The sequence below is a fragment of the Ooceraea biroi genome, chromosome 1, assembly GCF_003672135.1.
Source record: "Ooceraea biroi isolate clonal line C1 chromosome 1, Obir_v5.4, whole genome shotgun sequence".
Lineage (NCBI taxonomy): Eukaryota > Metazoa > Arthropoda > Insecta > Hymenoptera > Formicidae > Ooceraea > Ooceraea biroi.
This window is the reverse complement of record NC_039506.1, coordinates 12,581,511-12,595,150: the sequence shown is the minus strand read 5'-3', so window position 1 is coordinate 12,595,150 and position 13,640 is coordinate 12,581,511. Positions and strand designations below refer to the sequence as shown.

General features: G+C 30.9%; 2 protein-coding genes across 10 annotated transcripts; both read left to right on the top strand.

Moving 5' to 3' along the window:
* The first annotated feature begins 740 nt into the window (after positions 1-740).
* On the top strand, positions 741-8,650 carry LOC105277942. 9 transcript variants are annotated; one of them, XR_003406826.1, is made up of 11 exons: positions 1,615-1,864; positions 1,968-2,080; positions 5,078-5,339; positions 5,414-5,640; positions 5,731-6,015; positions 6,135-6,185; positions 6,265-6,485; positions 6,571-6,733; positions 6,805-6,917; positions 7,135-7,215; positions 7,317-8,650. XR_003406826.1 is itself a non-coding variant. In XM_026971317.1 (10 exons), exons 4-10 carry the CDS (start codon positions 5,424-5,426, stop codon positions 7,147-7,149), a joined length of 1,065 nt encoding a protein of 354 aa, XP_026827118.1. In that variant the 5' UTR covers positions 1,615-1,864; positions 1,968-2,080; positions 5,078-5,339; positions 5,414-5,423; the 3' UTR covers positions 7,150-8,650. The 9 variants fall into 9 exon arrangements, 6 of the variants coding, with proteins under 6 accessions (XP_019886760.1, XP_019886761.1, XP_026827118.1 ...); XR_003406825.1 differs by having other exon boundaries at positions 7,135-7,486; positions 7,577-8,650; XR_003406823.1 differs by having other exon boundaries at positions 7,135-7,706; positions 7,846-8,650.
* A 3,143-nt stretch (positions 8,651-11,793) lies between these two features.
* On the top strand, positions 11,794-13,589 carry LOC113561994. The gene has a single exon (XM_026969805.1). It carries the CDS (start codon positions 12,444-12,446, stop codon positions 13,563-13,565), a length of 1,122 nt encoding a protein of 373 aa, XP_026825606.1. The 5' UTR covers positions 11,794-12,443; the 3' UTR covers positions 13,566-13,589.
* Positions 13,590-13,640: the final 51 nt, after the last annotated feature.

Here is a 13,640-nt window from a genome sequence, read left to right as displayed (position 1 = left end):
GACATAAAATGATTATAATGTTATTGAAAAAACGTATGTATGAACAAATTTTTGAACATTTTCTTAATATACATATAATTACTTTCAACATTTATATAAATACTTTGTGAAAAAACTGGAATACGATATTACATTACGACATCATAATCACATTTTTTGAATTCAGTTTTTTCACAAAGGACTTAATAACGTTATAAATGTTGAAAGTAATTATATATTAAGATAATGTTCAAAAATGTGTTCATATATATACGTTTTTTCAATGACATATGCATTATGCCATATATATATTATATGCCATTTTTTCAGAATGCTCAAAAACGTCAATAAAGTTACATATTTATTTGCCTTTAATGTGATATCGTAATTTCGTTATTATAGTTATGTAACGGTTACAAAGTTTTTACAGAATGTACATTGGCGTAAACAAAATAATGTTAATGCTACATGTTTAACATAACGTTACACTTATGTCCTTAGAGTTATATAGCATTTATGCAGTTTTTGGAGTATACACATTTACATTCGCCAAATTACATAAATGTTATACATATAACAAAGTAACGTCAAAATTACATAACAATTCTACGTAGCAATTATAGATTCATTACGTTATTAACATAACTGATACGTCAGTTTCGTTTTACTCATCTGTAACATATATGTTATGTAATTGTTACGTAAATGATCCTTGCACGTTTACTGAAATTACTTATGTTCTTCATGCAAGACGCGTAATCAGCAAATTTTTCTCTGCATTATACGATTGTGTTTATGTGTACATGCTCTTACTGAATAAGTCTGCTGTGATTAGCTTAAGTGTGCGCACGTGCGCAATCACCGCCAAAAGAGCATCTTGCGCATTCCGCACGCCACGCTAGCCCGGCTAGTGATCATATAGTGATAGTCAGATTCTAACCTTGATAGCAAACGTACACGGGAAGGCACAAAGGTATTTTATTGGCTATATATATATACCCAGCAAACACAAAATATAACTATTATATAACACAGAAGTAACACGTAATATAACAACTGTTATATGTTATTAATGTTGAGGTTGCATAATTTACTTTATAACTGCGTTATAAAACTGTTATATTGCTCTGTTATACATTGGTTATAATAATATAACAGTAATATAACTGAAATATGCGATATTATATAACTATAATATTTGCATATTATGTCTATGTTATATATCATTTTTAACATTCAGATGTCGAGTTGTCCGGTAGATGGCTTCGTTTCTCGCATGCAAAATATAATACAAAATATATATAGGAACGGTGATCACGGCAGGACACAACTTGTATCGTAAGTCCATTTCTACGATGAAGTGGTACATTTTTGAACGAATAATAAATAAGAGGAAAGTACGAACTTGTACATAACGTTTAGGAAAATAAATTAAACATGCACCCGTAGTTATAGAGAGAGGAAGAAAGAATAAATAATATATATTCCATTTATATAACATTTAAATAACATTTTAGTAACACGTTATATTATTGTTATATTACTGCAATTTCGTTTGAGTGGGAAATTACAACTAACATATACGTTACATGTAACGAACATGTTATATTGCGTGTTACATTCTGTTATATTATGGCAATATCATTGTTATATGACTGTGTTTGCTGGGTATTATCTAAAATATCTTCCAAGATAATATATAGCCAATACAATATCTTTGTGCCTTCCCATATACGTTTGTATAAACAATTGGAAAGTACCCTTTAGTGTGAAGAATCTGGTATTACTACGCTAGGCTTTACTTTTCAATATGGCAGAATCTACGAAGACGGCAGTCGTACACGCATAACTATCGTCTCAAAACGTGAACAGTGTCAAGATTTTGGTAAGTTTGAGGTTAAAACTAATTTAGTAATGAATGATAATAAGTGAAAATTGTTGTCTTGCGGTGGAAAATCAATTCTAAAGATTAAATGTCTCTTGTGCAGTGAATGTGAACAAAAGATACACCACGTGGCAACCGCGTGTAACAAAGGATATATCACGTGACAACTTATAACGAAGTACACCTCCTTTTGTATCATTATTTTTATATTTGGCAGTGAGTACAATTCATTTTATATAATATCATATCTCCCATATCTTTTTACAACATTTGTTGAATGATCATATAATGAGAAAAATAGGAAACCTTAAATTTGTACTACTTTTTTGAATCATCAAAATCTTTAACAGTACGAGTGTTTTACATTGCATTTCATTGTCTCCTAATAATTATACATGTTTTATTTAGTTTTACATTGCATTGGATACTCAATACCGGTCTACAATCTTAATTGTTATAATAATTGTTATGGTAAATCTTAATAGCTTAGTATTATTGAGCAGGAAATCTTTGCATTAGAAAAAATGTAAATATAATATTGTTTGGAATATTTCACATATTTTGAAAGTTTATTATTGAATTTTTTCATAGTAAAGCCCAATTACAAAGAAAATATGTATCATTAATAAATATTTTCTATGCATGTCTTTTTCAATTTTCTATGCATGTCTTTCTTTTTCAATTTGGTGTTATTTATGAATAAATTTAATGTGAACTGATTTTTATTCAGGTAAAATAGTTATTTAAACATGATAGCATTTAGTTTAGAAATTTACTGGTTACAATAACATGCAATATAACAAAAGAAGCCATTCATGTTTACTTACAATAATAAGACATTACACAAATATTGAAAAAATTATCTATTATATATTATTATACAGGGTGGGCCATTTTAATGTCTCACCCTAAATATTTTTTTACACCTTTTACAAAACAATATTTCAAACAAGTTGTCACCTTATGTCCCCTTTGAAATCGTACAACTTTTATTTGAAACATTTTTTTGTAAAAGATATAAAAAAAATATTTAGGGTGGGACATTAAAATGGCCTATCCTGTATATTACAGTTTATTTCCTCATAATACTTAAAAATCAAATTTTTCATATAAATACTACTTAAGAAATATAGATTACATTTTTTTTAATTTTCTATTAGCGTTCTTTAAATATTATATTTTGATTATTGGATTAGTTTGTATTACAAAACAATGCAAGTATCCTCCTTAAAACATTTTATATTTATTCAAATTATCTTTTATAAATTATCTTTTATTCTCCAGATAGTAAGCTTCTTCAGTATACAGCCTCAGTGGTGAAAGAGGATATAAGTTTATGATATAACGCAAACTCAAATCTTTGTACACATAATCACAATCTAGTTTTTTTTATTGCTTTATAATGTCCAAATCAAAATTAAGACTAGACAGTATTTGTTTAACGTCAAGGCAGCGGCGACGTATTTTCTTAAAAAAATTATATGATATTAGCCAAATGACTGTTAATTCAAATTTGGAAGTTCAAAATGATATCGTAAGTGGATCAAATAAGCCAGATAACATCGAACAATTATCTCAGCAACAAAATGTATTAAAGGAAATTGTTTTTGATTATTCCAATGTAATGAACACTTACCAGTTTGAAAATAATAATGATTTAATTTCTGAACATTCGGGAATTAACACTGATAAAAATAGTCTTCAGTCAAGTATTTCAAATGATGAATTTTCTAATAAAACAGAAATTATTAACGACATCCGATTATGGGCTATTGAAAATCGTGTAAGTCATTCTGCTATTAGTCGTTTACTAAAAATTTTAGTAAAATACGGTCACGATCTTCCTATTGATGCTCGAACTCTGTTCCAAACTCCCAAACAAGTGAACATTATTGAAATGACCCCAAGAAAATATTATCATGCAGGTTTAGGTGATAGTTTAAGAAAATCTGTTCGTAAGTATTATTGCCCAAGTAATTTACCATCGCAAATAAATATTAATGTGAATATAGATGGTCTTCCTTTAACAAAATCTTCTGGCAGTCAATTTTGGCCGATTTTAGGTAGTATAGTTGCAGATTTTTACACCGAACCGTTTATAATCGGTGTCTATCATGGTTTTGAAAAGCCAAAATGTTGCAATACTTTTCTGAAATATTTCAAGAATGATTGTCTTGAAATTTTCCAAACTGGTATTGTAGAACATGATAAAAAAATAACTGTGAAATTGAATGTATTTATCTGCGATGCTCCCGCAAAATCGTTTATCAAAGGAATTAAAGGACATAATGCGTATTTTGGATGCGGTAATTGTATTCAAGAAGGAGATTACGTAGAAAATCGAGTAACGTTTCCAGAAATTAATGCAATATTACGATCAGATGAATCATTTAAATTAAAACAACAAGAAGAACACCATAAAATGATTTCAAATCTTGAAGATTTAAACATTAGAATGATTACTCAATTTCCTTTAGACTACATGCACTTGGTACTATTAGGAATAATGAAAAGATTGTTGCAGTTTTGGATTAAAGGTAAACGTAACGTTCGTATGAGTGCAACTCAGATAGCTGTTGCTTCAAGTTCTTTATTATCTATGTCATTATTTCTACCGAAGGAATTTGCTAGAAAGCCAAGGAAACTAGATGAGGTCGATCGGTTTAAAGCCACCGAATTTAGACAATTATTATTATATACTGGACCAGTGATCTTTTTCAAGAAATTATCACGTGATAAATATGTCCATTTTTTGAGTCTGAGTATAGCAATTCGAATTTTATGTAGCAAAGATAATTGCGTACAACTGCTTATTTATGCGCACAACTGCTTATTTATGCGCACAGTTTACTATTGTATTTTGTTGAAAATTACGGTACATTATATGGTCGTCAACATATATCATATAACGTGCATAATTTAATTCTCTGTGCTATTATGCAAAATTATGGGGACCGTTAGATGAATTTGGTGCGTATAAGTTCGAAAATTACATGCAAAAAATTAAATCAAAGATTAGATCTTCAAGTCGGCCATTAGAACAATTAGTCAATCGTTGTATAGAAGAAGATAATTTGAATGTAACAAATGTAGAAAAGATTTATCCAATACTAAACTTACATAATATAAATGGTAAAAAGATAATAAAATCGATTCAATGCAAAGGTTTCCATCTTAGTACAAAAACTGCTAATAATTGTTGTTCTTTGTTAGATGGTACAACGATTTCGCTTACAAAAATTTATTTTAAAAATAAACAGATTTATGTTACTGGTAAAAAATACTTGAATATTAAGTCATTTTTTCACATTCCATGTGACTCTTTAACTATTGGAATTAAACAAATTAACGAGTTACAATATGAGCTAATAACTGTTCCATTGTCTAATATTAAATCAAAATGTGTAAAACTGCCTTTATGTGACAAAGAAGCTGTAGTATTGCCTTTACTACACCAACAAGAAATATGTTTATGGCGAGTACTGATATTGATAGAATATGTAATTGAAAACTATATTAAATTATTTAACAAACTTAATTTTTTTACAGATTATTAATAATGGCGAAAAATTTCGCTGTCGTAACTTTTACAAGCGATGGGAATAATGAAGAGGAGATTGTATCAGAAGTTCCATCTTTATGGCTTTCTCCCAATTTAATACAATGCTGGTGGCCAACGGTAAAAAATATAAATACGTTTATCGCAAAACAAATTCCATCTGTTACTAATGATCCTAAATGGTCACTTCATCCCATTAAATTTCATGGATATTATGGTAATTTATATTTTATCTCTGAATTTATGTAATTGTTTTCAATGTTTTTTAAAAATAATGTAACTAAATTACGGTTTGGTCCCAATCAAGATTCATTAGATCAAGCTAGACAGAGAGCAACGAACTATTCTTCAAGCGAAGAAAGCAATATAAATAAAATAAAGAAGTCACGCACAAAACAATTACCAAAAATTGTTTCTAACAATGAGTCTGAATCTGATTGTAATGTCTCACCTTCAATTATATCAAATCCACCAAATCTTACAGATAAAAATATCCTACAATTAGTCGATAAAATATCAAATATTTTTAATTCATCAGTTATAAATGATATTAACATGGAGGCTCTTGAGGGAATTATAGTATCACACAAAAGTAATTATTATTTTATTTCTTTTATTCCATTTACTTTTATTATCTTTATAATAGTGTTTTTTATTATAGTTATTATTGTTTATTGTGTGAGTAATCTAATACTTCTTTAATGTTTCTAGGCATACAGGACGTACATACATTAGTATCAGAAATGTTCGATAAAATGGAAGGTTTTGTATTTATTTTTTGCCTTATAATATTATTAATATCTCATTTGGCATTGTTTACTAAAAATTATTACTTTTTCAGATCATTTTAAAAAATTATATACAGCTGTAACTACAGTTTCATTAGAAATACAAGATCTAAATGTTCGTTTAACAAACATAGAAAAACAAAATAATCAACATAAGCCTGAAGTATCTGGTATGGATATATCAAATATGCGACGATCTTTTCCGTTTCAAAGTATTGATGAAGTCATAGCTTTTGAAAACAGTTCACAAATTACAGATGAGTACAACAAATTTGTAAGTTTAATTTAATTATTTGAATACAAGTTTTATTGAAATAGAACGATAGAAATTATATTATTGATATGTTTTATTTCTAAAGGTGTTGTATATATCTCGCATAGGTGGAAGGTCCGCTAAGGAAACTTTAATTCGTATATACCGAACTTTATTTTCCAATGAAGTTGCCAAAGTATCGTCTTGGAAAGGATTACGCAATCATTTAAAAATCAGTAGCTTAAAGTCTATATTAATGGGAATACAAGGTAATATATCTTTTCATATTTATAAAATATAAAATTTTTTATTTTAATTTAAAACTTCTATAATAATTTAGCAACAATTTCGGATCAACATCAATTCACAAACAAAGAGTTTGAAGATATCACAAAAGAATGGTTCCGCCAAGGTGGTCAGAGGCTTAACAGACAACAAAAAGACACCGAAGAAGTAAATATATAGAAGTAAATCCGCAAGTTATTTAAATGTCTCAGAAATTTTGAAGCTTGATTAATGATTAATTTTCATTATGATCTTTTTTCTTATATTGGCGTGTACGCACTCTGATGTATCAGAGCCTTGATTAATGTAACAAACAAAATTATTTTTCTTTGAGTAATATGTTTTTTTTTTATATTAAATGATTCTAAATCTTAAGTTTTTATAGATTTTGGTGTTCTAAATTCGAAACACTACACCCCTAACAGCACATGATATCATTCGAATATTCTATACACATACTGTGAATGTACGTACTGAACATAATATACTGAGAACATCCCTACAATATCTCTTATAGTATATTATTTCTTGTATATTCTCAGAATATACTTTTAATATCTTTTTCAGTATATTATGTTTCGTATATTCTTCATATATTCTTAGAATATACTTTCGAGTTATGCAGATAGTAGCGCATTTTACGTCATTTCCGATATTGCCGGTACCAGTTTTCTTGATTGTCGCCTGATACCGCATGGTTTTTGGTTGGTCTCTAAGAATTATCGACGAATTTAGAGGTAATCTTTAGTTCTTTTCTAAATATTTTATTAGACATAAAATGAAGTTTAAGAATATTTTATTTGTATGTATATTTTTGAATTTTTAAGTTCGTACATAAGTGTTCTTTAACATATTAAGAACATAATTTGAAACGCGCTTATTAAATATACTGGATAGCGTAGTGGACTAGAACGAGGGCTGTGGAGCTCAACGACGCAGGTTCAAATCCCGTGTGAGGTAAGTGGAAATTTTAATTAACAAAATGTATATAGTATACATATATATCAAATAGCAAAGCTCAGGAGTAAATATAGTAAGAATATATTAATTGATAAATAGGTAAAAATTAATTTTTTTATATATATTTTTAATCTAGCCCAGGCTAGCTCATTACTAGACAAATATATTTGTCTAGTGGCTAGGACTTCTAAATGGCTCAGTACTAGCTACGTTTGCTAGACGGGGGCTACAATATAAATAATATATAAAATATATAATATAAAACACGTATCGGCTAGCTAGTGACTGCGGCTACCGACTAGGTTAAATTTCCACTCGGGATACTGGAAACGTTCTATTAATATACTATCAATATACTGAAAGATATTCGCAGTATATACTATGAACTAGGAAAAAGTGGACATTAGATCATTCTCAGTATGTACTCAGTATATCGTGGTACGTATCTCGAATGTTCTGAGAATATTCGCAACATACTTTTGCGATATTCTCCGAACATTCTTAATATCTACATGTGCTGTTAGGGACTGTCTATTTTTATTATGAGTTAAGTTCTTAACATCGTTATTTGAATTAAATATTTCTTTTAAGAGAATTAGCAGAATGAATATACATTTTGATATTTGTAATTCTTCCTTCGACAACTTTTTAATTACAAACAGTATAATATTGTATAACATTATTGCTTTTTCCAATAATATCGAATTACTTGCATTTCCATTTTCGTTTAAATTAGATACAATGTGTATTTTTGTTTAAATTAGATTGTTTAAATTAGAACTCTAACGGTACACCTATGTATTTTTGACGCATATTATTAATTATACATGAATAAAAGTATACACTTTAACGTGTATGTTCATGAAAAGATCATTGATGTAAAAATTATAGTTCTCATGCGAGGAGAAGTCTAGTAAAACTTACTTCTTATTAACGTACAGCATTAAAAAGGAAAAAAATGAGATCGCGAAATACACTGGGTGTACTGTAAGGGTTAAATTCATTATAATATTAATTATTATTTTATAATATTAATTATTATTAAGGATTAAATATATCATATTAAGTATACTTTTTAAAGTTCTGACCGTAATTGTGTTGTAAATGTATTAATACAACATAAGTGCAATTTACTGCTTATATATGTAATTATTCTATATTAGCTATTACAACATTTACAGTTTTCAAAGTGTTTATATTAAAAAAAATTCGAAACTATGTAATGTAATATACATTATCATTATAAGTGTGATATGTTGTAATAATTCAAAAAAATTAATTTTATAAATATTAATATTTGTTAAAAGACTCATTTATCTCGCAATTTATCAAAATAAAGAATTGTTCAAAAACTCAACTGTTTATTGAATGTTGTATACAGCAAAATCATGGATGAGTGGTTAATTAATATATTATTAATAAATTGTAAACCATGCAAGTTCTTTCCTGGCGAAAGCTGAAATAAATATAGTCATCATATACATCTATATCTTTATATATACACAATTTTTTAAAAATATAAATTATATAAGTTCTCTCTTAACTCTCTTAATTTTAATTAATGAAAAGCAAATCATTAGTAGTTTTATTCAATTAATAATAAGTGTACGCTGTAGAAATTTATGTATATTTACTACAAGTTGCTGAAACTATCGATTTTTAAACAGATTACTAATATATAGGTATAAAATATCTCTTTAAATAGTCTCTTTTCATTTTAATCATCGATAAATATATAAATATATAAATATATATTTATATATTTATCAATGATTAAAATAAAGAGAGGCTATTATAATTACGTAACTGTATGTCCAAATTTTAGGTATTTGTTATATTATTTTGTTACATATTATATACAGCATAATGTTGCTGTATATAATACGTAATATATTGATCTAATCATTACCTACAAATGACAAAATGGTTACCAGAAAAGCGAACATCTGTTCTGAAAGTGTTATTTAAATGTTACAGAACAGTGTTTATTACATTCTGTTATAGTTATGTAATTTTATACCTAAATTTTAGGTATCTATTACGTATTATATACAGACATACTGTTACAGACATTTCGATCTAAACATTACCTAATAGTGACATAATGGTTACCGGAACAGCGACTATCTGTTTGGTAAATGTTCTATAAAAGTTGCAGAACAGTGTTGTACTAGGTTCTGTTATACTTACGTAATTTTATATCTAAATTTTAGGTATATATTACGTATTATGTACAGGCATAATGTTGCTGACATTTCCATCTAAACATTACTTAATAATTGACGTAATGGTTACCGAAACAGCGAATATCTGTTTTGTAAATGTTCTGTAAAAGTAATAGAACAGTGTTTATTGGGTTGTATATTACGAAAAAGCCGATCTTAGTCTTCAATTTATAATATTTATTTTATAGAAGGATTGCCACCGTCATAGGCCTCCTTCTTCACAACCGCAGGTCTCCTCCGAAGAAGATGATTTATATAAAAATAAAAAAAAAGAACATTTATATATATAAAATAATTTTATTCCTCATCGCCTCTTCCGTTCCATTGCATGATATCATGAACTTAATCTTGCGCTGTGTTGTACTCTTGGTCACGATATCATATGTATGAAGTTTTATAAACACTAATCTTTTTACCTTTTATCTTTTTTCTTACTTTTTCTAAATTCATTTCAAAACTTTTCTCTCTCTTTTTTCACATAATCTCCACCCACAGCGCCTCTAGCCAATCACTTTGCGTGATGTCTCCCCTCCACCATTCAAAAATTCAAATTTGAAACCAATCTCTTTGCCACACCTCCACCCACACCTCTGACCAATCACTTTTCGCGCAAAGTCTCCACTCTCGCCTCTAGCAAATCGCTAACCCTACTCCTGTTTGCTCTCCAATCATCCTAAAATTACCTTCCTTCTTCCGAGATACTTCCAAAACGAGCATTTCAAATTTGAAGTTTTGTGCAAAGTACAGTGAAAACAACTTCCCCGAGAAGAAATAGAGGATATTTACTCAGAATCAGAGATAAAAGTCGGGTTAGGCTGTGTCGGGACACGGCCGCAAGTTTTTAACGTGAATACGTCATGTTAATGGAAAGAGTTCAAAGAAAGATAGTAGTTTCAATCAACTGTGTATATTTTCAATATCACAATATTACAAGTTTCTCGGGTTGGTCAAATTGGACACCCTATATATTTAAATCAAAAGTCGACACCGAGAATATTATAAAATCGCAAATAAAAATTTTTCGGTTGGTCAATAAAAATCGGACAACCTATATATTATAATTCAAAGTCGACACCTTGTATATTATAATAAGATAAAGTGAGATACCCTATATATTATAATTATAATTAAAATGAGACTGTATATTAAAATTGAATGAAAGAAATTCGTCACGCGTCCCGTGACGCGTGACGCTCAACTTTTCAAATTGGCATCCATCGAGTTATAAGACGTATTCACGTCAAAACTAGATATAATCGACGTTCTCGAGAACCCACAAGAAAAGTGGAAAAAGCTCACGACGGGTGTGCAACACATATCACCGGTACAGTTCTTACGAGACCGAGAACTAGGAATACATAGAACCGGTGAACGACGCACCAGACAAGATATTCATATAACTGATGCGTGGACTGTTGAGTGGTGGCCTCGTTGCATAAAGTGGAAATTATACAGGCAACTACTTGAAGAGTGTAAGAGAGAGGAAAGTGAAGAATTCGTACCGCGCAACGATGTTGAAACTGCAGCTAGTTACTACGCCTCAAAAATTACTGAAAAGATCAAGCGTAGCGATGATCCTGTGCGTCTTAAGATTTCTACGGGTTTCGGGAGACATGTGGATGTGATAATTTCGGATAAATATAAAAAGCGTTATATTCCTTTTAGAACGTCGAAACGTGTGTTCGACAAGGAGTACCGGAATATCTATGGGAGGCGGAGCATCAACTCGTGCACCATCAACTTGTATGATTTCAGGCATGTGCACGATACCATTAATAACATCGTGCGACATTGCGACGTATGCGAACAAAAAACGTGCAAGTGTCCGGATCTCAGAAAAAGGTATGTAATATTAAGTAAAATTGTATATTACGAAAAAGCTGATCTTAGTCTTCAATTTATAATATTTATTTTACAGAAGGATTGCCACCGCAGTTCTCCTCCGCCACAGGTCACCAACGAAGAAAATGAAGATTAATATAAAAAATAAAGAAACATATTCAAAATATATATACAGATATGATAAAAAATAAAAGAACATTTATATATAAATAACAATTTTATTCCTCATCGCCTCTTCCGTTCCTTTGCATGATTTCAAGAACTTAATTTTGCACCTTGCTATACTCATGATCGTGATTTCATACGTACAAAGTTAAACTATTATATTCAACAATAGTTAGTTCGATAACAAAACTGTAATTTCAAAACTTTTCTCTCTCATTTTTCACATAATCTCCACCCACCGCGCCTCTAACCAATCGCTTTGTGATGTCTCCCCTCCACCATCTAAAACCTCAAATTTTGAAACCCATCTCTTTGCCACGCCCCCACCCACGCCTCTGACCAATCGCTTTACGCGATGTCCCCATCCAAAAACTCAAATTTGCGGTAAACTCCTCCACCCAAGACATTTCCCTAATATAAAAGAGTAAGGACTTCAAGTAAAGTTCTTTGTAAGAAAAATCTGTGCGAAAAGTAAAAGTGTTGTGGAAAAAAGTTTCTCAAAATGGAACTCTACCAATTCGAAGATGTTGTGGCAGAATCTTCGCAAGTGGCAACATTGAGTGAATATTTCACGTGGCAGCAACGTTGTGACGAGTGCATCGAGCGATTAGAGGAACAATGTCGTGCTAAACGTCCACGACTATCTCTCGGACGCAATCACTCGTTAGTGGCTCGAATCGCACGGCTCGAGGGATTGAAGAAGGAATTGGAAACACGCTTCATACATGTCGGTAGCGGTGACCACGCCGAACAGCCTTCCAACATAAAACTCTCTTGGCGAGAGATTGATACCGCGTTCAAAAACCGTGTTCTGACCGGTGCAGTGATAAGCGTGGATTACATCGACCCGCGACGATTCCTGGAGGACGTTCGTGATGTAGTGCTGGAGCATGTGCGCAACGCTATTGAACAACACAACAGCGTAAAAGTGAATACCATGTTCAATGGGGAGTTCGTGGCGGGTGAGAAGACCGCCAATAAAAGTATCAATACACGAAACCGCGAACTCTTTAAGACATCGGATTTGCAAGAGTGGTTCACGCAATACGTGATCGAACCCACCCTGGCGTCTCTCGAGGAGTTCCAGGAACGCGATAGCGGGTGGGCATTGTCGCGTATATTGAACTTGACCATCAACGTGAACAGATACAATCCAATGCACGCTGGATGTCAAATCAAAATACCGAAGGAGATAAAGCTGAAGAAAGCAGTGGTGAACGTGCAATCGAAGGACAATGCGTGTTTCGCGTGGTCGGTGGTCGCCATTCTGTATCCAGCGGAAAGACATACGGAACGTAAATCTTCCTATCCGCATTATACAACGGTGCTGAATCTCAAGGGCATAGAGTTTCCAGTGTCGCTGAAGCAAATAAAAAAATTTGAGCTTCTGAACGACATCTCGGTAAACGTATACGCCGCCCAGGAGAAGAAGGAGGAAGAGGAAAAACTCACGATTGTGCCGATAAGACTCGCTGACGAGAAGAAGTGCAAGCATGTGAACCTGCTATACATGCAGGATCCGCTTGACAACGTGGAACATTTCGCTTGCATCAAGAATCTGTCTCGGACGGTGAGCTCGCAACTTAGCAGCAATAAACGAAAAAAATACATTTGTGATCGGTAAGTAGCGTTATTATACCTTTATATAATAAATACACTCTGAACTAGAATAAATTAAGTAACAAATCCTTCCATTCTT